At 40.9% G+C, this 25,702-nt stretch overlaps 1 protein-coding gene across 1 annotated transcript in view; it reads left to right on the forward strand.

The window, feature by feature from the left end:
* adprs (ADP-ribosylserine hydrolase) overlaps positions 1-25,178 on the forward strand; it is a 34,776-nt gene extending 9,598 nt beyond the window's left edge. The window contains exons 3-6 of the mRNA XM_078237905.1: positions 3,646-3,853; positions 7,330-7,514; positions 18,996-19,090; positions 21,331-25,178. Coding sequence (XP_078094031.1) covers positions 3,646-3,853; positions 7,330-7,514; positions 18,996-19,090; positions 21,331-21,644 — 802 coding nt within the window. The 3' untranslated portion in view covers positions 21,645-25,178. The remainder of the gene's footprint in view (positions 1-3,645; positions 3,854-7,329; positions 7,515-18,995; positions 19,091-21,330) is intronic.
* Positions 25,179-25,702: the final 524 nt, after the last annotated feature.

Here is a 25,702-nt window from a genome sequence, read left to right on the forward strand (position 1 = left end):
GAAAATGGCAGAAGTATTTAATAAGTGCTTGCATTAATCATGAAAAGAGGAGGGCTTTGGGTGTGGATATATGCCAGGAGGCTGAGGATTGGCTAATGTGGTACATATTTTTAAGAGAACCCAAATTGACCAGTTAATTTTAACATATTTATGTGGTACATTTTAGACTCTGTTTAAAGATGAAATTGCCATGCAGCTAGAAAAAGATAGCAGCAGCCAGCATGGGTTTCAAAAGGGAAGGTCACACTTGGAAAAACCTCAATGAGGAAATAATAGACATTGACTGTAATTCCCCAATTTACAATCTAATTCCTCTATAATGTTGATTATTCAATGAGGTTTTTCCAAGTGTGATCTTCCCTTTTGAAATATATGCTGGCTGCTGCTGACCATCTTTTTCTAGCTGCATGTAAAATCGCTGGCACCAATGCACCCTTCCCTGATGAGCTCAGTGCATTCTATACCCATTTTGAGCAAATGCCTTCTTTACCTGTTTTGAGCAAGAGGTCAGCGAGAGCATGCCCTCAACCCCGGAAGCCTAGGGCGAACCTGTATCCGAGGTCACCGTTGTAGACGTCAGAGCAGCCTTTTAGAAGGTCAACCCACGGAAAGTGACTGGCCCGGATTGGGTACCTGAACGAGCACTCAGATCCTGCATGGACCAGCTGATGGGGGTATTTGCAGACATCTTCAACCCCTGTTTACAATAATCTCAGGTCCCAGCTGCTTCAAGAAGACGACCATCATCCCTGTACCAAAGAAAAACCAGGCAGCGTGCATTAATGACTGTCATCCAGTGGCTCTGACATCCATCATTGTGAAGTGCTTCGAAAGGTTGGTCATGGCACGAATCAATTTCGCCTCCCAGATTTCCTGGATCCGCTACATTTCGCCTACTGCTGCAACAGGTCCACAGCAGACGCCATTTCCCTGGCCCTTATTCAACCCCGGAACACCGAGATAACAAAGACACCTATGTCAGACTCCTATTTATCAACTACAACTCAGCCTTCAACACCATTATTCCCAAGAAACTCATCTCCAAACTTAGTGGCTCGGCTCCTCCATCTGCGACTGGATTCTGAACTTCCTAACCCCCAGACCCCAATCAGTAAGGATAGGCAACAACACCACCTCCATGATCATCCTCAACACTTTTGCCTCACAAGGCTGTGTTCTCAGCACCTTACTATACACCTTTTATGTACCTATGACTGTATGGCCAAATTCCCCCCCACCTTGATTTTCAAGTTTGTTGGTGACACCTCCGTAGTGGGTCGGATCTCAAACAATGATGCGACGGAGTGCAGAAAAGATAGAGAATCTGGTGAACTGATGTGACGACAATAATCTGTCCCTCAATGTCAACAAATTGAAGGGGATAGTCATCGACTTCAGGAAGCGTTGTGGAGAACATGCCCTTATCTATAGCAATGGGGACAAAGTAGAAATGGTCTAGAACTTCAAGCTTTTGGGTGTCCAGATCACCAACAACCTGTCCTGGGTACCTCCATGATGACACTATAGTTAAGAAAGCCCACCAATGCCTCTACTTTCTCGGAAGACTAAGGAAATTTGGCATGTCTGCTATGATTCTCACCAACGTTTACAGATGCACCATTAAAAGCATCCTTTCTGGTTGTATCACAGCTTGGTATGGCTCCTGCTCTGCCCAAGATCGCACAAAACTACAAAGGGTCGTGAACGAAGCCCAGTCCATCACACAAACCAACCTCCCACCCATTGACACTGTCTACACTTCCCGCTGCCTCGGAAAAGCAGCCAGCATAATTAAGGACCCCACGTACCCTCGATATTCTCTCTCCCACCTTCTTCCATTGGGAAAAAGATAAAAAAGTCTGAGGACACGTGCCAACCGACTCAAGAACAGCTTCTTCCCTGCTGACATCAGACTTTTGAATGGACCTACCTCGCATTAAGTTGATCTTTCTCTACACCCTAGCTATGACTGTAACACTACATTCTGCACTCTCTCCTTTCCTTCTCAATGTACAGTATGCTTTGCCTGTATAGCACGCAAGAAACAATACTTTTCACTGTATACTAATACATGTGACAAAATCAAATTAAAATACATAAAGTACGATCCAGGGGATTACAAAAGAAGGATTAAGAGTATTGAACTGAGTGGGAAAGCACATAGGATTAAAATTTGTTGGAATTGAGAAAACAGTTAAGAGTTAAATCAATTTTGAAGGGTATTTGGGGAGACACAGTTCCCTCCTGGTACCACTCCTGTGAACTGTGTATTTTAATGGTTTGGATACAGACCTAGAGTGGGTAATGTCAACATTTGCTTGCACCGATACCAACATAGGAGCTGTAGCAAATTCTTTTGAAGATCAAGGAAGCTGCGTAGGATCATAAAATAGGAGAGTGGACGTAAAACAAAAAGGGCAAGATTCTAATTTTCTGACTCTGGCGATATTTTGCGCCCATGTCGCCCGTTGCCAATTTGAGTGCAAAATTGGGTTATGAAGGTTGTTTTTTTAAAAAAATGAATTACTAGATATAGATCACAAAAGTGAAGAGGTAAATGATGATGAGTTTAACAAATTCTGAAGATCTCTCCAGTGTGCACTATCAGGCTCCAGATTATACACAAGATGTCAAGCTTTAGGTAGTATTGTGCAAATTTGCTAGGTTGCTGCCTGGTATGAGGAAATAAAACTATGAAGGCAAACCTGAAAAAATGGTGCCTGTGTTTAGCATGATACAGGTTACAGGGTGACTTGACAGCTTGAAGTGATGAAAGGTTGGGGACCGGGTGGATAAAATGTCTCTAGTTCTAGAGGAATCTAGAACAAAGGACCACAGATGTAAGATATTTGGAAGATGGAGCAAGAGAAATTGTTTCACACAGTTAGAAGGTTATGGAAATCACTTCCAAAGTTGGTTGTGGCAGAAGCTATCAATACTCAAGATTAGATTAAATAGGTGGATGAGCGGAAAATAGATTACGGTATTTAGGAAGAGGACAGTAATTCTGATTGAATGTAAATACAGACTTGGATTAAATGGTCTAGTTCTGATAGTTGCGTAGAAGCCAAGAATGTGACTTTAGATCAACTGCACATCTAACTTTTACTGGTACAGTTAGTATGAAGATCAAATACCAATTTGTAATTATGGGCCACAATTCTCTCCTGTGGCCCGAGTCAGCAATAACCAAAATTGGATTTCTGATCATTGGACATCGAATTCTATTGTGGCTAGATGAAAGACGGAGCTAGGAAAAAAAACTTATAGTAGAATCTGTTTACCATCTTCAATTCTGGTATTGAGGGCGGACTTAAGAAAAGCTTTGGTTTCTATTGACCGATTAGGTTACAGGATTGCCTTTGGCATTTCCACTATCTGAGGTAATGCTATAAGGTAGATACTTTCAATGTACAAAATTTATGGGGAGCATTTATGGTTTGTGTGGCATATGCTGGTAACCGAACTTTTAAACGTACCATTGCCAATGTCGATAGACTTGTGCAAGATGAGAGAGTTTTTAAAAAAGCTTTTGTTTCTGCTGTGTAGTTGGTTTCATCGTCACATGTTTGATTTTAATAATCTGTATGTGATGCTGTTTAAAATTCATGGAAGAACATCAAATCTATTCCTTTACCACTTTAGGTTTGCTGAAGAATACAAAGAACAACCGAATCGAGGGTATGGAAGTGGCGTCATTCGTGTATTTAAGAAACTTCTAAACCCAAACTGTAATGATGTGTTTAAACCAGCAAGGGAACAGTTTAAGGGAAAGGGCTCCTACGGAAATGGAGGTGCCATGAGGATCGCCCCTATTGCACTGGCATATCCAGATATTCAGGATGTTAAAAAGGTCAGACTGATGGAGCTTGCGTAACTTACTTTGGTTCAAGTAAGACAGATTTTATTATTAATTTGCTTTATTTCTCCTTTCTATTCTTTCCACCCATTTAGCGTCATTGGTACACCCTCTTTTTGGGCAGAATAATTCACCATTTAAACATTATGATTATTATTTCTCTATCACCACTAGGTGCTCTTCCCCAACCTCTAAGGAAAAGAAGTCCCGTGCGTTCACTTGGCCACTATACTTTAGACTTGGCTTATTATTGATAAACCTTTGATCGAGTCAATCAGCCTACCGTATATAATGGGGTTGAGACAATTATAGAAGCCATGGGGTGACAGCAACAGGAAAGAAATGAAGCTCCTTTGGCTGGCCTTTATAATTAATCTTCTGCTATGTTTTTGTTCACTTGCCAGAATTTATCTATACTAGTGGATCATCTGGGGCATTGCTTATGGTAAGTCAGATGGTGGTCTGTCTTTGAGGACCAGGAGCATTATTTCATATAATGCCCAAAGTACTAATATAAAATGGAGCTAACCGGTCACAAGTGTAATTACTATTAAGTAAACATTACCGTAGAATTTGAAAATGAGAAACGCTTTCTAATTGTGGGTTGGAGGGTGCTTTAGACTTTTATGTTCCAAGCTAGCAGCTCTCTTAATTTAAAAGCTGGTTTACATTTGTAATGAATTGTGACCTCTGGTATGTGACAGAGGTGAGCCAATCAATTGTGGATTTGGTGTGTCATTGCTAGTAGTGAGTTAAAGGCTGTGCTGCTGCAGTGGGCAGGTGGGAATGGGGAGAGGAATATATCTCCACTTAAGAGTCTGGGAAGTTTGTAGGATCTCCCGACTAATAGTGAAGTATTTTTGATTGGTGCCTGGAAAACTGAATAGTAACAGTAGTTTCTTCAGTGTAAATGGATAACTGGGAACTGTTAGAAACATATACATGATCATAAAATGTAAACTTTCTACTTTGAAATTCTCATATATAATATTACCAGAAGTCGTTGTGAATAGCACTCCTTTTGTTTTCCAAGAAAACTAATCCAAAATGTTGACATTGATGCTTTACCCCAAATAAGTTACTATATTTAAAATGTTTTTTTTTTTGACAGCAATGGGTCTTATGCCACCTCTGCCAGACAATTGAAAGTTTTCAGGCAAAAATATAGAGCCAGTCCATGAGCCTGTATCCCGGAAGAAGGCCAGCCAGTTTAGTGTAAAGCAAGTCAGCTGCAGATTAATAAGCTATAAGCCATTCAGAATAACAAAGGCAGTATGTCACCACCTATGTTTTATCTGCTGAATCTACCTGCAGATCTGTAGACTCCAACCAATGGAGCGAAGGCTGATAAGTGTCCAGCAGAGATTCCTAAACAAGTCAAGGGAAGAAAGACTTGCACTTAAGTACTCACCTCAGGATGATCTGAATAATGTACTTTTCTTTCTTTTTGAAAGTGCAGTTACTGTATTGTGCAGGAACTAATGCAGGAACCGTACTGAGGATCAATCAGTCTTGGCATAGACGATAGAGGTAAAAGGACAGAACCTGCTCTGGTGGTACATTGGCAGCATTGCCTTATTCTTAAGCCTGCAACAAGTGGCAGAAATTCACAACAATCAGAGGGTTATAGCATTTGAGTCAACTGAAAATGATTCAAATGTGCAAATTGTAAACTAGCCAACCTAAAAACAGTTATGGAAATGGTAACGTTTGTAACCTGTATCATACTCCCAATGTTAATAGCTTGAAAAAATCTTCAGACAGAAAAAATATGCAAACCAGAATTTTAAAGGGTGGATAATGGTCACATTGGTCATATAGCCAGCAGACAGTGTTTTGGCCATCCCTAACTCCATCAGGTACAGAAGTATTGAAATACTGTGCTATACCATGTTCAAGTTTGTCACACATATACGTTTTGATGTTGCATTTGAAAATAACAAAGAGAAAGCTAAGCACTTCCCAAACTACAAAAAAAAGCAACCCTAGCAAGGAGGGCTACTGAATTGGCCTTATCCTTTGAACAATTAATCGCGAATTGACTTTAGGACTCTACAGGAATTAGATCTTCTGCCTTGAGTAATAGAACTTTTAGCAACTGAATAATGTGCATTACTTGGTATAATACTCCTATCCTCTGACATGCTGTAAATGACTGCTTGAGAGATCCACTAGTTTACTATATTAATATTTCACTGGTTTACCTATACTATTGCAGTAGTTGCAGTGAAATATCCCTAGAAAAAGATTTAAAAGTAACGGTAACAGTCTGGTGGTGTCACAGCATATTAGATAAAAACACCATCCCTTGGACGTAACCCTTATGATGTAGTTCTGCTACTTTATCTTGAGAATTTTGGGCGTTCGGTAATGTGAAAGAAGCAGATGAATTCTGACTAGTCTCCTGAAGGTGGAAAACACGCGTCCCTTTCTTAAACATTGTGTTGCTTTAATTTGAGTTTTACTGGTTTTTAAAATATAGTGGTTTTTGAAACTCCAAGGAGTTTAAGGCACTTTTTATTTTTGTCCTTTTAACTCGAGGGCGCTAATGCATCCCTAGAATCCTACAGTGCAGAAGGAGGCCATTCGACCCATCGAGTCTGCACTGACCACAATCCCACCCAGGCCCTATCCCCATAACCCCATGCATTTACCCTAGCTAGTTCCCCTGACACCAAGGGACAATTTAGCATGACCAATCCAACTAACATGCACATCTTTGGACTGTGGGAGGAAACCGGAGCACCAGGAAGAAAGCCACGCAGACACGGGGAGAATGTGCAAACTCCACACAGACAGTGACCCAAGCTGGGAATTGAACCTGGGTCCCTGATGCCGTGAGGCAGCAGTGCTAACCACTGTGCCACCTAATATGTTGTATAGTTGTCAGAAGTTGTTTCATTACAGTAATATTCTTGTGTTATTAAACTTAACACTTTTCAAATAAAAACTAATCGCACTATTTTTTTCTAAACCAATTCAATATCATTTGTTTAATTAATTGAGGTTAACTTTTGCATAATATGCCCTAACCTAAAATAATTTCTCACTACTGTGAAAGACTGAGTTAATTTGTGTCAGAAATTCAGTGAAGCCAACTTTTGAAATGTTTTTCCAGTGCCAGACTTAAAGTACTGGAAAATATTTTTTTTGGCACCCCCTAGCAGTGAGGTTGCACTCTTTTTGAAAAGTCACCTCTGTGGTGTTCCAAGGGTTATGTTAGTTATCGAAGATTTATTTTCAATCATTTGAAAGATGTGTTGCAAGTTAAAGTACTGCGAACAAATAACTTCAGTTAATATGTTGCCCAAAAGAAAGCGAACAACTATTTTGGCCAGTTAGCTCAAAATCAGCTCAATCTTTTCATTCACAATACAGTTCTGTAGCTTTGACTCTCTTCATTTAAACGAGAAGTTGTAATAATCTCCCTTTGCTGACTTTGATGTGATGGTTTTGTTTTTTTTGGACAGTTTGCAAAGAAAAACGCTGAAGTGACACATGCTTCCTCACTGGGTTACAACGGCGCTATCCTGCAAGCGCTTGCTGTTCATCATGCTTTGCAGGGAGAGTTGCAGAGGGACAAGTACTTGGATCAGCTTATTGGAGAGATGCAGTTGGTTGAGAATGATGAAAAATCTCTGTCAGATGCAAAAGAGTGAGTACAGGTCTAGGGTGGCCTCTTGTGGCTAACTGCTTCATTTCTTAACTTAATATGAAATTCTTAAGATCTTGTCAAGTTGAATAGCCTAGTTGAATAGCATTGAGTATTTAGGATCTAAGATAAAATGCAGATCTAATATTTTCTATCACTAAAAGCTGTAAAATAAAGTGGCAGAAATTTATTACTGTGGTATAATCAGGTTTCTGTTAACTGACAAATTTCATCTTTAGAAAGACCTGACCTCTGATATTTTTAGGAAGCTTTTTCTCTTTGCTTTCGATGCCCTTTTTACCTCCCTCCCCACTCTGCGCATCTTATGCCTCATTCAACTGATGAATCCTTCCATGTATAAGCCTAGACAATGAATGCTGGTGAGCTATTGGAAGTCGGAGGGAATGTGTGTATTCTATATGTTCATGAGATCTTACTGATTTTCCCCTCGATCCCAGGAGATCTTAAAGTCAATTGTAGCATCCCATCTTGTTGTGTAACTGCCGCAGATTATTGGCTAATTGGCTTTCTGTGCTGTTAAGACCACAAGACATAGGAACAGAATTAGGCCACTCGGCCCATTCAATCATGGCTGATATTTTTCTCCTCCTCATTCTCCTGCCTTTTTCCCCATAGCCCCGATCCCCTTATTAATCAAGAACCTATCTATCTCTGCCTTAAAGACACTCAATGACCTGGCCTCCACAGCCTTCTGCGGCAAAGATTCGCCACTCTCTGGCTGAAGAAATTCCTCCTGTTCTAAGTTTACTTAGGTCTGCGCAGACTGGAAATCAAACCTGGAATTTCTAATGTGTACGTTGTTAAGGACTTTTTGAAAGTTGGTTTTGAAATCCATTTTTCTTTGAGTCTTAAATGGGTAGAAAATCTGATCACCAAAAATGCAGGTAAATTCAGAGAACGTAATACAGTCACTAAAATTTAATCAAGGGATTTGAACAAAATCTAAATGACAACCGGTAACCAGTTCACAGGCACTGTTTTTTTGGGTCTATTTTGGCACTCATAATGCATAGTTTTTTTTTTAAGATAAAAGTGAGTTTGAGGAACTTTTACTGTTGTTTCAACCAGTTACCTGTCACTTTAGTCTGACATTAAGAATTGTTCAAGATTATGCACAAGGGAGCTGTTGCAGCCTTTCTTGGTATGTGATTTCGAGAGACCGAGGTCATCAAAAACTGTCATTCAGTGCATTTCTATCCTTGGTCCATTCCTAACCAGGAAAAGGTCTTGGCATTTTGATGAAGGATAAAGAGCATAGTTCAAGGAAGGGGAATTTCCACAGCATTGAATAATAGAATTCCACCCTTTGGTTTTCTTCCTGACCTCTCCTTCCACTTGGGCGCCACAGCCTCCAACCCGGCCAAAGCCAGGAGGAGGGAATCCTAGCCCAGAAAATCTCTGCCAATAATGAAGTGCTGTAAACACTGAGCACATCGGCTAGCATCTGTGGATGTGCAATTCTTGCTTTTCCCATTCTGCTAGCTTGTACATCTTTCTAAGTTTAAAAACTAGCCAAGAACATTTTTCTTTATTCTTTCATCGCTGGCAAGTACCAGTATTTGTTGCCCAACCTTAATTGCCCTTGAAACTGAGTGGCTTGTTAGACCATTTCAGAGGACAGCTACAGCCACATTGCTGTGGGTCTGGAGACCAGACCAGGTAAGGACAGCAGATTTATTTCCCTAAAGGATATTAACGAATCAGATGTTTTTTGTGATAATTGACAATGGTTTAATGGGTCATCATTCAACTTTTAATGACAGATTCTTATTGAATACAGATTCCACCATCTGCCATGGTGGGATTCGAACCTGGACCCCAAGAACGTTACCCTGAATCTCTGGATTCTAGTCCACTGGCAATACCACTATGCCACCATCTCCCTTTTCCCCTGGTGGACATATGTAGCGCAGTAAGAAGTTTAACAACACCAGGTTAAAGTCCAACAGGTTTATTTGGTAGCAAAAGCCACAAGCTTTCGGAGCGCTGCTCCTTCGTCAGGTGAGTGGGAATTCTGTTCACAAACAGGGCATATAAAGACACAAGCTCAATTTACAGAATAATGGTTGGAATGTAATGTCATTTTTAAAAATGATTTTACCATTGTGTCACGCCCGAAAACGGGCATGAAAACTTGGTAAAGTCGGGTGTGAGGCGATTAGCGCGATCCACGCCCACGTCCGTGCAGATTCCCACTTTACCAAGGCTCGAAAATGGCCGCAATCAGAACCGCGCCTGAAACGGGCGCGACGTCAATTTAAATGCATTTGCAGGTATTTAAATTGACTTAATGAGCTGGACGCCCAATCTTACCAGCATTTCCCCCTTTACCATCATGTTTGCCCATCCAGATTCGGTGTGAAACAGACAAGCTTGGCAAAGGTCTGTTTCGGGTGCTCCAGCTTCTGAAGAGGTAGGTTCAGAGCTTCCAATGGCTGTCTGACTCAGATCGTGGGGGCGGGGGGGGGCCGGTCAGATTATCCTCTGGTTGGGGGTGGGGGTGGAGGGAGGAGGAGGCGTATCTCTGATTGGGGGGAGGGAGGGAGGCCCGATCATTTTCCGGGGAAGGGGGGGGGATGTTGGTGGTGGTGGAGGGCCAGATGGTTCTCTGGTGGGGCGGTGGGGTGTGGGTAGATAAAGGGGACAGTTATGTTGTGGGACTGGGGTGATGTATGTGGGGGCCATTGCTCCCGGTCCACTTTATCTGGTTTTTGCAGCCTGGGAGCAATGTGACAAGGGAGCATTTTTCAATTTTTTTTCTCACTGAGCATGCGCAGTTGAAGGCTCCGATCGGAGCTGCAACGATTCGGGCGTGATAAGGCCCGTCCACAGCACAATTCAGACCCGTGATTTTTTTTTTTTCCAGGCTATGTGTGTATGGGGGCGCCTGAGAACAGGTTTCCAAGTCGGATCTGAATTGCACCCAGATTCAGCACTTAGAATCAAAATGGTAAATTCGCCCCCAGAAGTGTGCAAAAAGATATGATTCAGTTAAGCGAGTGGGATAAAGTTTGGCAGATGGAGTATTATGTGGGAAAATGAGGTTGTCCACTTCGGCAGGAAGAGTAGAAAAGCAGAGTTATTTAAATGGAGAGATTGCAGAATGCTGTCATGCAGAGATAACTGGGTGCCTGTTGCATGAATCTCAAAGTCAATATGCAGGTACAGCAAGCAACTAAAAATGCAAGGGAATGTTGGCCTCATTGTTAGGTGGATGGAGCATAAGTAGAGAAATTTTGCTACAGAGGATTAGAGTGATCACACCTGGAGTACTGTGTACAGTTTTGGTCACCTCACTTAAGGAGGGACATACTTGTATTGGAGGCAATTCAGAGAAAATCACTCGTTTGATTCTTGGAATGATCCTATGGGGAAAGGCTGAGCAGGTTGGGCCTAATGAGGGGTGATCTTATTGAAACTTATAAGATTCTGAGGCAGGGTAAATGCTGAGATGTTGTCTCCCTCTGTGGGGAATCTGGAACCAAGTGGCACTGTTTCAAAATCAGTCTCCCATGTAAGATGGAGATGCAGAGGAATTTCTTCTGAGGAGCCTGGAACCCAGCTGCCATCACACATCGCACTGGTCTGTTGCTGACCGCTCAATGGAGCCATCTGTTTCAGCAGGCGTGGCGAGGGTTAGGGTAGAGGAGGGAGCTGTGTAGCCCGAGTCTAGGCTGGTTGTAGTGAACTCACACATGTTTATTGACTACCATCGCTTTGTTCTCTGCGTGTTGAATCACAGCAGCAAACTTCAATGACCATAGAAGAGAATCGCCAAAACAAAACACATAAATACCACACAGCCCAACATTTGTTCGGTGAAAAATACTCTGGATTTTCACCCATATTTATTGCCACCTTTCAGTCGCGATGACCTCACCATGAAGGGTCGTTGCTGCCCCAGGGTGGCTCATTGTTGCTGTAAGGCTGTTGGAAAGGCCAGGCTGCTGATGAGTGAATTGGGGCGAGTAGTGGGAGGTAAGGGGGGATCGGGAAGAGGACTTTTATGTATGTGGTGAGGTGAGATGGTACAATTTGTTGGGGGGTGGGAGGTGCATGAACTGAGCTTTCTGTCAGCAGAGAATATGGAGAACTCGGCTGGAACCTATGTATACACAATACCATTCTTGCAAAATATTTTAAAAACAGATGTTTGTATTTAAATGAATTGCTATATTGATCTATAATGTGAACTTTAATACTGAATGTTACTCTGCTGTTTTGTATTTGTAGGAGTATGGGTCACATTAATTTTCAAGTGTTAAAATGGGGTCACATTGGAAAATAGTTTATGAAGCACTGTTGTAGACTTTTTGCTTCGCTTGACATGTACATAATCTGGCAAGATCATATTCTGTTGTTAGTGTGGACTTAATCCTGTATTATGTACACGAACTACGTTGAATGCTGAAATGCTGAGTTGACTTTGGTGATTTGATACAAATGAATTGGTTGCAGTCTTGACGGTAAAGGAAGTAGGACAAAGGGAAGACTAATGTTTCTACCCACTTGAAGTCTCATCACTTCACCAATTTGAAGAGGTCTCGCAACATTTGCATTTCACTACAGATAGTAAAAGAAGTGCAATAATTGCATGATTCTTTGTCACAAAAACATTTTTGGACTTTTTTGACTTCAGCCACTCTCATCCCTGATAGTTCTCTCAGTACTACCTGCAGATGTGTTTTAAAAATCCAGTTTTGCTTCCTTTGTTTGCTATGTAAAATTCAGGCTCTGGAATGCATGTGTATCTTATGGCACGCAACATGCATGCTGATGTCCAGGTGCAACTTGTGCATTTTCCACACTGATCTGTGACAACTTGCTGTGACTTGCACCACTTGCTGTGACAAGTGGTGTTCCTCAGGGATCAGTGCTGGGACCTTTGCTGTTTGTAATATATATAAATGATTTGGAGGAAATGTAACTGGATTGATTAGTAAGTTTGCGGACAACACAAAGGTTGGTGGATTTGCGGATAGCGATGAGGACCATCAGAGGATACAGCAGGATATAGATCAGTTGGAGACTTGGGCGGAGAGATGGCAGATGGAGTTTAATCTAGACAAATGTGAGGTAATGCATTTTGGAAGGCCTAATACAGATAGGAAATATACAGTAAATGGCAGAAACCTTAGGAGTATTGATAGGCAAAGGGATCTGGGTGTACAGGTACACAGGTCACTGAAAGTGGCAATGCAGGTGGAGAAGGTAGTCAAGAAGGTATACGGCATGCTTGCCTTCATCGGCTGGGGTATTGAGTTTAAAAATTGGCAAGTCATGTTGACACTTTATAGAACCTTAGTGAGGCTGCACTTGGAATATAGTGTTCAATTCTGGTCGCCACACTACCAGAAGGATGTGGAGGCTTTGGAGAGGGTACAGAAAAGATTTACCAGGATGTTGCCTGGTATGTAGGGCATTAGCTATGAGGAGAGGTTGGAAAAACTGGGTTTGTTCTCACTGGAGCGACGGAGGTTGAGGGGAGACCTGATAGAAGCCTACGAGATTATGAGAGGCATGGACAGAGTGGATAGTCAGAAGCTTTTTCCCATGGTGGAAGAGTCAATTACTAGGGTGCATAGGGTTAAGGTGCGAGGGGCAAGTTTTAAAAGAGATGTACGAGGCAGATTTTTTTACACAGAGTGGTGGGTACCTGGAACTCGTTGCTGGGGGAGGTAGTGGAAGCGGATACGGTAGTGACTTTTAAGGGGCGTCTTGACAAGTACATGAATGAGATGGGAATCGAGGGATATGGTCCCCGGATGCGTAGGGGGTTTTAGTTAAGTCAGGCAGCATGGTCGGTGCAGGCTTGGAGGGCCGTAGGGCCTGTTCCTGTGCTGTAATTTTCTTTGTTCTTTATCTTTGAGTAAACACAATAAATTTATTTCCTTTAATTCAGGAGGAAATTCCAGTTGGAGTACTTAATTAAAGCCAATCGTGCTGACACAATATTTTAAGCCTATGCGATCCAGGTCACCAAGTATTCCATTCTTGTGATTTCTGGGTCTAAATCTGGAAGATATGAGTTGCAAAGACAAACCAACACTTAATTGCTCGTGGCAAGAATAAGTGTCTCCACTTTGCCAGAACGCTGTTCTTTCCACCACACAGGTGGATGAAACACTTGTGGGATATATACTTGTCAGACCGTGTAACATATATAAAACTGGGAAATCATTGAAGCGCTAGGTACCCTTCATAGAATCCTACAGTGCAGAAGGAGGCCATTTGACCCATCGAGTCTGCACCGACCACATAACCCCATGCATTTATCCTAGCTAGCCCCCTGACACTAAAGGGCAATTTAAAAATCCACCTAACCCGCACATCGTTGGACTGTGGGAAGAAACCGGGGCACCCGGAGAAAACCCACGCAGACATGGGGAGAATGTGCAAACTCCACATAGACTATGACCCCAAGCCGGGAATCAAACTCAGATCCCTGGAGCTGTGAGGCAGCAGTGCTAACCACTATGCCACCATGCCACTCAGTTTCCTTTTTGGAAACCTAATGAAAAGCTCCTTTACCAACATGACATATTCCTGCGGAGGGAAAGATTTATTTATTATAATCAAAAGTGCACCACCATTCATTTCCATTTGTGTCAAAGTGACCAACCGTAAATGCCCATATAATAAAAGGGATTGTTAAGTGGACCCAAGCTACCTTGGTCCAGAAAACATGTTAAAACTACTGGACAAAAGGCATAATTAGTCACCATGTAAATGCTATATTCTAAATATATGCAACCACTACATCAGTGTGAAAATAAGTATATAAAAAAAAGTTCAACATCAGTTTGACTGTTGATAAAGTTTGAATTTGCAATCTTTAATAATTGGTTTATTTTCTGAAGTGGATAGTCTGTTATGCCTCTGGCTTGTGCCTGAAGGGATTGGTCTTTAGACCATCTTCTGATGCTGCAGCAAATTCAAGTTGAATTGTTGAACTTCCTTTTTCAATAACTTTAATTAGTTGACGGTTGATATAGGTGGTGCTTTGCTCAGTTTAAAAATGGTTGTACATAGTCTTGCTGCTGTTTCTCATGGTGATTGTGGAGGAGATGGGGCAGATTTTTAACAAAAAATGTTTTGGTCACTTTAGTAGTTTGATGAGACAAAATGTTATTTAAATTAACCTCCTTTACGTCTCGATTCATTTTCCCCACTTGACTTGAAACTAACTGAGCTGCTGCTCACTAGTGCGAAGAAGATTTGTGTTATGTTGGAAAAGTATGTAACTTTTCCACTAAACTTATGTTTTGAGATCACTTCTCTTAAGTTGGTGTCTGCTGCAGAACAGAGTGCTTGTTTTCACTGAATCCGCTAGATTAAAACTTGCCTGCAGTGCATCTGACTGCTCAGCTTTCTTAAGGCCACAGCGAACTTGGCCAGATTATTTTGCTGATTTAACACAAAATGTGTAACCCAAGGATTATTGTTATCTATCTGTGGATCTGTGAAGCTGCAAAAGTCTGACGAAGCTTTTGCAACCATGGACAATTTCTGCTAGGGACTGAGGGAGAGCGGTTTTCCAGACATCAGCAAACACATTGCATGCAATGTGTGTTGTACCATTATCACTGATATGATGCACATGCATCCTGGGACACTCATTTTGAATGTAAAACAAAGGCTGAAAAATTGGATTTTAGAAGAATCTGTAGGTACTACTGCAACAGTTGTCAGGAATGAAAGTAGCTAAAAGACAAACAAGACTGTTTTTGTGTCACAGAATCATGCAATTATTGCACTTCTGATGATCTAGTGAAATGCTAATGTTTCTAGGTCACTTCAAATTAATGGAGTTATTAGACTTTAAGTGGGTTAGAACCCTTTTTTCACCCTTCCTATGTGATGTTGTCCTGGCAAACTGAGGTTGAGTGTAAACTTGCCCATTATATTTAACTTGCAATCAATGCGGTGATGGGAGTGGCATAGAGTCAATGAATGAAGAGAAGCCTTTGAGTACAGCAAGTCTCACAGAAATATATATTTAAATTTGGCCACTTCTGTTCTTTGCATTTATTGTCAAATTCAAGTATCAGGGAGGAGGATTGGATGGATAAGGGTATAGAGGGTGGTTGGGCAGGTAGACAGCATTCGGGGCTAGGTGGGGGGGAGAAGGTTGTCAAAGGGTCAGTCAGGGCAGATGGTGAGATTTGATTTGATTTATTATTGTCATATGTACTAACATACAGTAAAAAGTATTGTTTCTTGCGCACTATACAGAGAAAGCATACCGTTCATAGAGAAGGAAACAAGAGAGTGCAGAATGTAGTGTTACAGTCATAGCTAGGGTGCAGAGAAAGATCAACTTAATGCAAGGTAAGTCCATTCAAAAGTCTGACAGCAGCAGGGAAGAAGCTGTGCTTGAGTCGGTTGGTACGTGACCTCAGACTTTTGTATCTTTTTCCTGACGGAAGAAGGTGGAAGAGAGTATGTCGGGGTGCCTGGGGTCCTTCATTATGCTGGCTGCTTTGCCGAGGCAGTGCGAAGTGTAGACAGAATCAATGGATGGGAAGCTGGTTTGCATGATGGATTGGACTACATTCATGACCTTTTGTAGTTCCTTGCTATCTTGGGCAGAGCAGGAGCCATACCAAGCTGTGATACAACCAAAAAGAATGCTTTCTATGGTGCATCTGTAAAAGTTGGTGAGAGTCGTAGCTGACATGCCAAATTTCCTTGCTAGTTAGGGGGTCCAGTGGGGGTTCAGCGGGTTAACTGCCCAGGAGTTTGAAGTGGTTTTAATTGTTCTAACATTTTCTGGGTAACCATTCTGCTAAGGCAGTCAGAACCATCCAATGCCTCTGATTTAAGACGTTGTATCAAGTTCAGTGCAGGGTAATTGCCCATCAAAAATTCAAAACTTCCTGTGCATCTTCAAGTGGGAGGGTGGGAGCCAGTGCATGTCATGAGGTACCTCCGTGGTCTGACATCCTCACCCTGAGATCAGAAATTCTGGGCAAATGAACATTGTGAAAAATAAATGTTAAATTTCATTTTTCTGGATTATTTCGAAATTCAAAATCTGTTCATGACTTCCGAATAATATTCAAAACATAATATTCCATTATATAAGCGGGCATTCTGTTTTAGTTAGAGTGTTGCTGGGAAATGAAGGACTGGTAAACTCATTTTTCTTCCACTCCCAGCATTGCTGTAATGACCTCCGCTGCATGAAGCTTTTGCAGAATTAAACCAAAAAGTCCCAAGTAGCCTTTGTGAAATGATCCAAATCTGGATTTTTGGTCTAGTCCTTGGGCAGTACATGCAACATACCGATGATTCACTCTACTCTTGGCCAACCATGCCATCAACCAAAATCACAGTATGTATTGGTGATTCCGGTGCACAGATGTTGCAGTGAAAAGATCAGTTTGTATGCACTGTAGTCAGCATCCCTTAATGTGTGATAACATTCACGTTTTGAGAAGTGCAAAATGAATTGGTTTAAGTAGTTTGATGGTTAGCTGTCCTCGAATACTCCAATACTAGTTACGTCTGCAAAGGAGGGCACTCACTTTTGGAATGCGGAGGGACATTAGCAACAGTCTGCAGCTCTTCATCTTAATTTGATATGGTTGTGTAACACAGAAGAGGTGAAAAAGATTCATCCCTGTGCTGAATTCATGTTTGTTTTGAATCTTGATCTGTTGAAATTTATCTTGAACTGTTAAAAGGTTTCAGAAATTCTTAAGATAAGACTTAAAATCAACAAAATTACTGAAACTGTGAATTGCAAGGAGTCAGCCTTGGAAAAACCAAACAATGTTTGGAATAGGATGTACTGTTTTCAAAGATTCCAGAGGTTAGGTTCTGAATGAACCTTGAAGATGTGGCTTGGCTAAAAAAATTCAGTTTGTTTAATTTTCCACAGTGTCCTTCTAAAAATGCTTTTAAGTAAACTAAGTTTTGCTTAACTTTATTACCACTGTCGAACATTTGGTAAATTATAGAATAGAATCCCTACAGTGCAAAAGGAAGCCATTCGGCCCATTGAGTTTGCACCTACAACAATCCCACCCCCAGGCCCCATCCCCATCACCCCACATATTTACCCCACTAATCCCTCTGACCTGCGCATCCCGGGACACTAAGAGACAATTTAGCATGGCCAATGCACCTAACCTGCACATCTTTGGACATGGTTGTATTTGGGGATGGAGTGGGAGTGAGGTTTATGGGGCAAGATTCTAAAATTGGATCATAACATGATGAGCAATTTGTTTTGCATTCTAATCTCTCCCCTCCAGCAAAACGTTTTCTGAAGGACCCGTACAATAGAGAACCAATGCTGTCCACTTAAAACATATCACCAGAAAGCTTGAGGTTGGGTTATATTACGAGGCAGTTGGATGCTCTCCAAGTTCTTGTCCATTAAGATTGTTTTTCCATTTTGTTTCCCCTCCTCCTGAAGGCAGTAACACTTGTTGGGCAAGTACTGGCTCAAGTGGACTTTGTGGTGTCAGATTATTTTAGCCAAAATGTACTGCATGCAACTACTTGAATTAACGAGTGGTCCATACTGGAAGTGAAGCCTACTGTTAGTTTAGTTGCGATTTCACAATGAGAAGCAATAAGGACAACTAATGCAGGAAGTAGAAATGCCATGTTAATACGATGGCTAATCAAGATGTGTTGTAACCTTTGCAGAGTGGCTTCACACAGTATCTGGTAGGTACGCATTAAGAAGACTTGGATGACCTTGCTGTTGGGTATTAACCTAAAAAGCAATTCATTCCTGTCATCTTTCATCTTGAGGGAACAGAATATATAAAATTGTGTGTATGAAATGTACCCAATAAAGATCATTCCAGATTTGAATGTTTGTTGACTTTTGGTCACAGCCCTTAGCTGAAATAATCTTTTTTAGATAGGTGTATAAAGCACGATTTTGCTTAAAACAGCACTGTTCAACTGTATGTCATATTATCCAAAGTGTTAGGGTGATATCTGTGCGGCTGCTGTCACGCTTCTCCAGACCCCTTGTTTTTGTAATTTGTAATGCATCTTTCTTGAACATTAAAAATGTGTTCTACTAAATTATTGAACAGCGAGTATTGTTCATCAGCAGGGAGCACCCTCTCATGACTAACAGTGGGGAGTTTCACAAACTATTATTGATTTCACCTTGCTGGAATTTTAAAGCATGAAGTTGTAACAATGAAGTGTCAAACGAGGAGTGGTTTTGTGAAACGTGGGATAGTGATCATTTTTGTTTTGACATTTTAAAGAAGTCCCTATATAATAGGCTGATTTTGGTGTATTTAAGCATTTGTCACCTTTGCTCAAGGCATCTTGTGCAATGAATCTAAATATTTGAGAAGGGCACAAAGTAGCTGATCTGTGCAATGCCGAATAAGTCAGGCTGGAAACATTCCACGCTGAGCAATTGACTCTTTCCTACTTGGATTCCTCAGTATTTGCTAATTATTAATTTTCTTCCTTTTTCAGCTTTCACGAGTTTCCCTACTGCAATAGACTGAAGAAAATGAAAGCATTTTTAACTCGAACGGATGTTTCAAAGGAAGAGGTGGTTAATGAATTAGGTAAAAGTTGCTTCTATTTCCTAGAAACTGTTCTACACTAAGTCCTGGTTTTATTTATTTTTTAAAAAATGTATTAACTCTAGCAGAATTAAGGGAGAGGAAAGAACTGTGCCAGCTGGAAGGAAAATAATTAGTTGTGGGAGTTCAAGATAGCAGCTGTTTCCTGCTGAACTGCTTTCAGCATTTGAAAGCAATGTTTTAATGCACCATTTGACTCTTTCACCTATTCGTTGAGGTCTTATTTTATAATACTGTATTAACTTGGCTCCAGATCTTACTACAGCCTTAGTCCAAACATGGACAAAAGAGTTGAATTGCAGAGGCAAGTTAAGAATGACTGCCCTTGACATCAAGGCAGCATTTGATAGTGTGGCATCCAGGAGCACTGGAGCAAAACTCTCTGTTGGTTGGAGTCATACTTAACACAGGCAGATGATTGTGCATGTTGAAGGGTATTCATCTCTGCCCCATTTCATTGCTGCAGGATTCATAGATTAGCTGTGGCATAAAAGGAAGCCATTTGACCCATCCACTGCTGGTTCTCTGTAAAAGCAAAGCAGCTAGTATCACTCCACACCCCTTTCCATGTAGCCTTTCAAATTTTTCTTTGGTATAACAATGCTAACCTGGGCTCTGAATCCAGAGTGTGTCTCATTCCCTCAATGAAACTCTATAAGCAAGGGTCATATCCCAAGACCAGTCAGTCACCAGTTACAACCATGATTGAAATTGGATGATCTCAAACTTCTGACTCTGAGGCAGTGTCAATCCTGAGTTTCTAAGGGTAGTGTCCTTGGCCCAACTTTTTTCATCTACTTCATCAATGACCTTCTCTACATCATATGATTAGAAGTGGGGTTGGTGGATGATGAATGCAGTGTGTTCAGTTCAGTTTACAACTCAGCAGATAATGAAGGCTTGCATGTATCAGGATCTGGGCATTATTCAGGCTTGGGCTGATAAGTAGCAATCAACATTCCTGCCACACAAGTGCCAAGCAAGGATCATCTTCAACAATTTAGAATTTAATTGCCTTCCTTTGATATTCAATGGCATTGGCACTGTTGGGTCCCCACTACTAACACCCTGGAGGTTACCATTGACCTAAAACCTATCTGGATCAGCTACATCAATACTGTGGCTACAAGAACAAGTCAGAAGCTGCATTTTCAGTCAGCAGCTCGCCTCCTGACTCCCAAAGCCTGTTCACCACCTACAAGGCATAAGTCAGATGTGTCATGGCATACTGATACTTGTCTTAATGAATGGTGCTCCAATAACACTCAAGCTCGACACAATCTGGAACAATTAACTGGCACTCCCTCCACCTCTGCATTATGATTGCCATATGTACCATTTGCAGAAGCTCACTAAGGCTTCTTTGACATCACCTATCAAACCCATAACCTGTACTGACTAGAATAACAAAGGCAGCAGGCGCACAGACCATGCCACCACTTGCAAGTCACGCACTAATCTAACTTGCTAGTTTATTGCTGTTCCTTCATGGTTCCTGAGACAAAATCCTAGAACTCTACCTAACAGCACTGGGGTGTACCTACACCAAATGAGCTGCTGCAGCTTAAGGCAGCTGAATACCACCACCTTCAAGGGCATTTGGAAAAGGCAATAAATGCTGGCCTTGTCAGTGATGCCCACATGCCATGAACAAATGCATTCATTTTTTCAAAATCAGTGACATTTTGGGTCACCATTAATCCTCATTCTGGAAACAATTATTTGAGATTTACAATATTCCTCACAAAAGCAGTTGCTCAAATCTAATTGTAATTGAATTGGTTTATGATCATCAGGAGAAGCAGACAAATATATTGCTGGACATCAAAGTATTGTACCAGCCGAGAATATTCATTTATGTACAAACTATGCACTACATATTTTGCCCCTCTTTGTATGATTATTGCTTACACTATCTCCCCTTTTATGCAAAATTTCCATTCTCTTTGCTTTGCACCTTTTTTCACATTTTAATATGTGCTAGGACATTCGTTTTTCTCCCCAAGGGTTATGCTCTCAAGGTTAATGTTTTAACAAAAAAATGCCATTTTAATATTTAAGTTGTGGCATAAAAGTCTTTGTAATTCTATTGGCATCTTCAAAATGAACTTCCATAAATAACTAAAAAATATCTAATTGGGAATATCCTGTACAGTGTTTGTACAAGATGTCATTTCTATCCACTGAGCTTATAAGGTTTGCATGATTTCTGTTTGCTTTAGGGAATGGAATTGCAGCTTTTGAATCTGTGCCAACTGCTATTTATTCCTTCCTGAGATGCATGGATCCTGATCCAGAAATTCCAGGAAAGTACAACGGACTTGAAAGGACAATAATCTACAGCGTTTCGCTCGGTGGCGACACTGATACAATTGCCACCATGGCAGGAGCCATTGCTGGGGCTTATTATGGAAAAGATCATATACCACAGTCTTGGCAGAAGAGCTGTGAAGCCTATAAAGATGCAGATTATTTTGGGGAGAAACTGTGTGACTTGTACTGTAATCGCCTGGCCTCCTCTCTAAAAACAGGATAAAATAAATTGATTGGATATGTGCTTTTGTTGGTGCAAATATAAATAATGAAATTGTAAATGAAAAATGTAGTAGTCTTAACAAAATGGGTCAATTCTGAACCCAGTCGCTTCTAGAAATTTCTTTTTTTTTGAGTAATCAAAATTGTTTGACAGTTTCAAATTGTCAATTTTGTTTCCAACTTGAAATAATTCAACGCTGAACTGATTCAAAAAGCCTCAATTGTAATTGTTTAATCTACTGGATTCACTCGCAAACACTCAGTAAGGAGTGTATGAATAGTACAAGTTTTTCTTACTTTTAAATTGAATTTGTCACACTATCTTGACATATTAAGGATGCGTTGAGTCATTCAGCCGTTGCTAACTTTGCAAGGATAGCACATTGGTGTATCTATCATTGCTTAAATGTACTGTTTAATGCCTTTATCATCAGGTTTGTCGCTTAACGAACAAGGTGATGACATCACTGCTGATCCTGAACATTCTATTTCTTGCCTGAGTGTTGCTGGCTGTTGGCCGGTTTTATGACACGAATCTGGGGTTAGGGGTTACCCGAACTCTTCTGGATGAGGGTATTTTGCTTACAGATGTATTAGTTGATCTGAAGTAATACCCAAGACCAGCATTTTGTAGTATTGCTTTGCATCACCCGTGCCACTTTACTTGGCAATTGAATATAGACCACTTCATCTCAGTGCAGGATAATTGGACTGTCCATCCAAAATCTAACTGATGTCCTAAATGATTGCCTAAGAGTGCATGACAACTATTGTATAGAGAAAACACAATTATAACATTCAAGGAGGCACCTCATCGTGCTGGAAATGAGCTGCCTGGCCTAATATTGTTTTTCAGTTCTTGGTCCATTACCTTGAGGTTATGGCAACTCCAGTGCATATCCAAGTGTTTTTTTTAATGCAATGAATGTTCCTGCCTCCACCACCCTTTCGGGCAATGAGTTCCATGTCCCAGCACCCTCTCAGTGAGAAAGAATCCCCTTAGCCCTTCTCTAGTCTTTCTGCTTTCTGATTGCTAAAGGCCTAACGTAAATGAAATGAACAAACATCCTACAAAACAATTTTAAAATCACCAAAGGCTTCCTTTATCATTGAAAAGTGATTTTTGTTCTATGGAATCAGTTTCACCACGCAGGGCTGTGCATTTCTCTCTAGGGCTGTCCATTTTGCAATACTTTCAGCAGATTTTACTTTTTTTTTTCAAATATTTATCCGTTTCCCTTTTGAAACCATTATTGGTTCTGCTTCAATGCGAGAGCAAAGTACTGCAGGTGCAGGAAATCTGAAATAAAGTTGCGGGAATACTCGGGTCAGGCAGCATCTGTGGAGAGAAACAGGTTAAAGTTTCGGGTCAATGAGCCGCCTTCAGAACGGATTTGTTTATCACTCTTCGTCTATCATCGTCTATTTCCATTGGGGTGTTCACTGCATGTATATGTGTTGTCGTCTTGGTGGTTCCGGTAAAATATTCCCTCCCACCTTGTTTTTATATTTCACTAACCAGCAGAAATGTTATTTCTGGTTTATCTTATCAAAACCTTTCATAATTTAGAATACCAGATTATCTCTCCTTTTTGTTCTGGTGAAGCCCTGGTTTCCTTAGACTTGCCGTGTAACTAAAGCTACTCTAATTTAGCCCATGAAACCTATTTCTTCGTCATGAAAACAAATGTTGAAATTATTCACATCATTGGAGCACGATAACTAAAATTTATTGAGGGAGGAACAATTGTGGTTTCCCAACATTTTACATAGGAAAGAGGATTAAGAGGCCATTCAGCCCCTCGAGCCAGCCTCTCTATTCATAGATGAATAGAAGAAAGGAGCAGGAGGAGGCCATTTGGCTCTTCGAGCCTGCTCCGCCATTCATTACGATCATGGTTGATCATCCAACTCAGTAGCCTAATCCTGCTTTCTCCTCATAACCTTTAATCCCATTGACCCCAAGTCTATATCTAGCCGCCTCTTGAATACATTCAATGTTTTGGCATCAACTACTTCCTGTGGTAATGAATTCCACAGGCTCACCACTCTTTGGGTGAAGAAATGTCTCCTCACCTCCATCCTAAATGGCCTACCTTTTATCCTCAGACTGTGACCCCTACTTCTGGACACCCCATCATTGGGAACATCCTTCCTGCATCTAGTCCTATTAGAATTTTAAAAGTCTCTGAGATTTCCCTCCTCATTCACCTGAACTCCAGCGAAAAAATCCTAACCTAGTCAATTTCTCCTCCTACATCAGTCCCGCCACCCCCAGAATCAGCCTGGTTCAACTAGATCGTGGCTGATTTTCAATCTCCAATGCCATTTTCCCCACACAAGTTCCATATCCTTTAATATGTGGAAATCTATCAATGCTTGTTTTGAATTTACTCAATGAGAGCCTGCACCGCCCACTAGCAATTGCAAAGATTCGCCACCCTCTGAAGAAATTCCACTTCCTCACCTCATTCCTGTATGATGCACCTCTAATTCTGATACTTTCTCTCCTTGGTTCAAGCACTCCCCCACCCCCCACTCCAGCCAGGGGAAGCATCCATCCTCATATCTGCCCTATCAAGCTTTGTAAGAATTTTGTACACTTCTGTGAAATCAACTCTCTTCTAAACTTGAGAATATAGGATCAGCCAACTCATAGGACAAACTTGCTATCCCCGGAATCAGTCTAGTGAACATTCTTTGTACTCCTATGGCAAGTATATCCAGATATCTGATAGATTTATGTTAAACTAATTTAATAACTGAGCAGTTTTGCCTCTATGTGCTCCACAAACTTGAGCACACAATCTAGGCTGACACGCCAGTACAGTGTTGAGGGAGTGCTGCATTTTTTTTTGTAGATGCTGCCTTTTAATGAGATGTTAAACTGGGGCCTCATCCACCCTCTGGATGGCATAAGTCCTAAAAAGCCTATCAAAGTACTGCAGAAAACTCTCCCTCCCCAACGTCTTGGCCAATTATTTAGCCTCTAGCCAGCACCAATAAAACAGATTTATCTCATTGTTATCCTCATTTCTGTTTGTGGGACCTTGCCCTATACAAATTGGCTGCAGTGTTTCATACATTACAACAGTGAATGCACTTCAAAAATACTTAATTGGTTGTGAAGTGTTTTGGGGCATCCTAGGGGTCGTGTAAATCATACAAAGCTTTTTTGTTTCTTGATTGTAACTACTTTGAAAGATAGTTTGCTTGCCTGAAGCAGGCTTAATGGTCTGAAATTGTGTGTACAGTTAAGAATAGTAGGGCGACAGGAATAGATGTTGGTCTTGTCTTTTGCTGTTGCCTTTAATATTAAATTCTAGAGGAGAATAGAAACATAGGAAAGTGCATCTCCAGCCAGCAGTAACTGTCAAACCAGGAAATGCTTTCATATTAAAATGCATTAATAATGTATTTGAAAATCGTTTGTGATTACTAGTTTCTAGAAGATGTATATAATCCAGCCCCATACTAAAAAAATGTTGGTTTCCCGTTAGTGTTTCAAATTAATAAAAGTGGTTTTTTTAAAAGTGTTCACATAATTGTGTTGCAGATTAAACTAAATTTCAATGCTGATGAGCATTTTATCTTCCATCATTTCCAGCTTTGAATCAATGAAGCACCAATACTTGTAATAAAAACTGGAAATGCTCTGGGGAGAGAGAAATAGCTAACTAACACTTTAATCAACATTTCCTCGCAACTGGGTATAGTTAGAAATGGTTTTAAGTCAGTAAAATGGGGAAAGGTGGAAAAGGGAACTAAATGGACAGCCTGTGATCGGATTAAACTGGGAGACTTAGAGTTGGTGGGGCAAATCCAAAAAAAAGCAGTCATGGGGCAAAAATAGAAACAAAAGATGTGTACAAAGTTAGTGAATGGCAGAATGCTAAACAGCGAAGCAAAAACATGATTATGAATAGAAAAGGAAACAAGGTGGGGACAGAGATGATGGTTTAAAACTTCAGAACTGTTGAGTGCGGAAGGCTATAAGCGCCTATTTTAGTGCTTCCCAAATGATTTCCCACTGTAGCCCCATTCTAATGCTTGAAAATT

The sequence above is a fragment of the Mustelus asterias genome, chromosome 21 (assembly GCF_964213995.1).
Source record: "Mustelus asterias chromosome 21, sMusAst1.hap1.1, whole genome shotgun sequence".
Taxonomy (NCBI): Eukaryota; Metazoa; Chordata; class Chondrichthyes; order Carcharhiniformes; family Triakidae; genus Mustelus; species Mustelus asterias.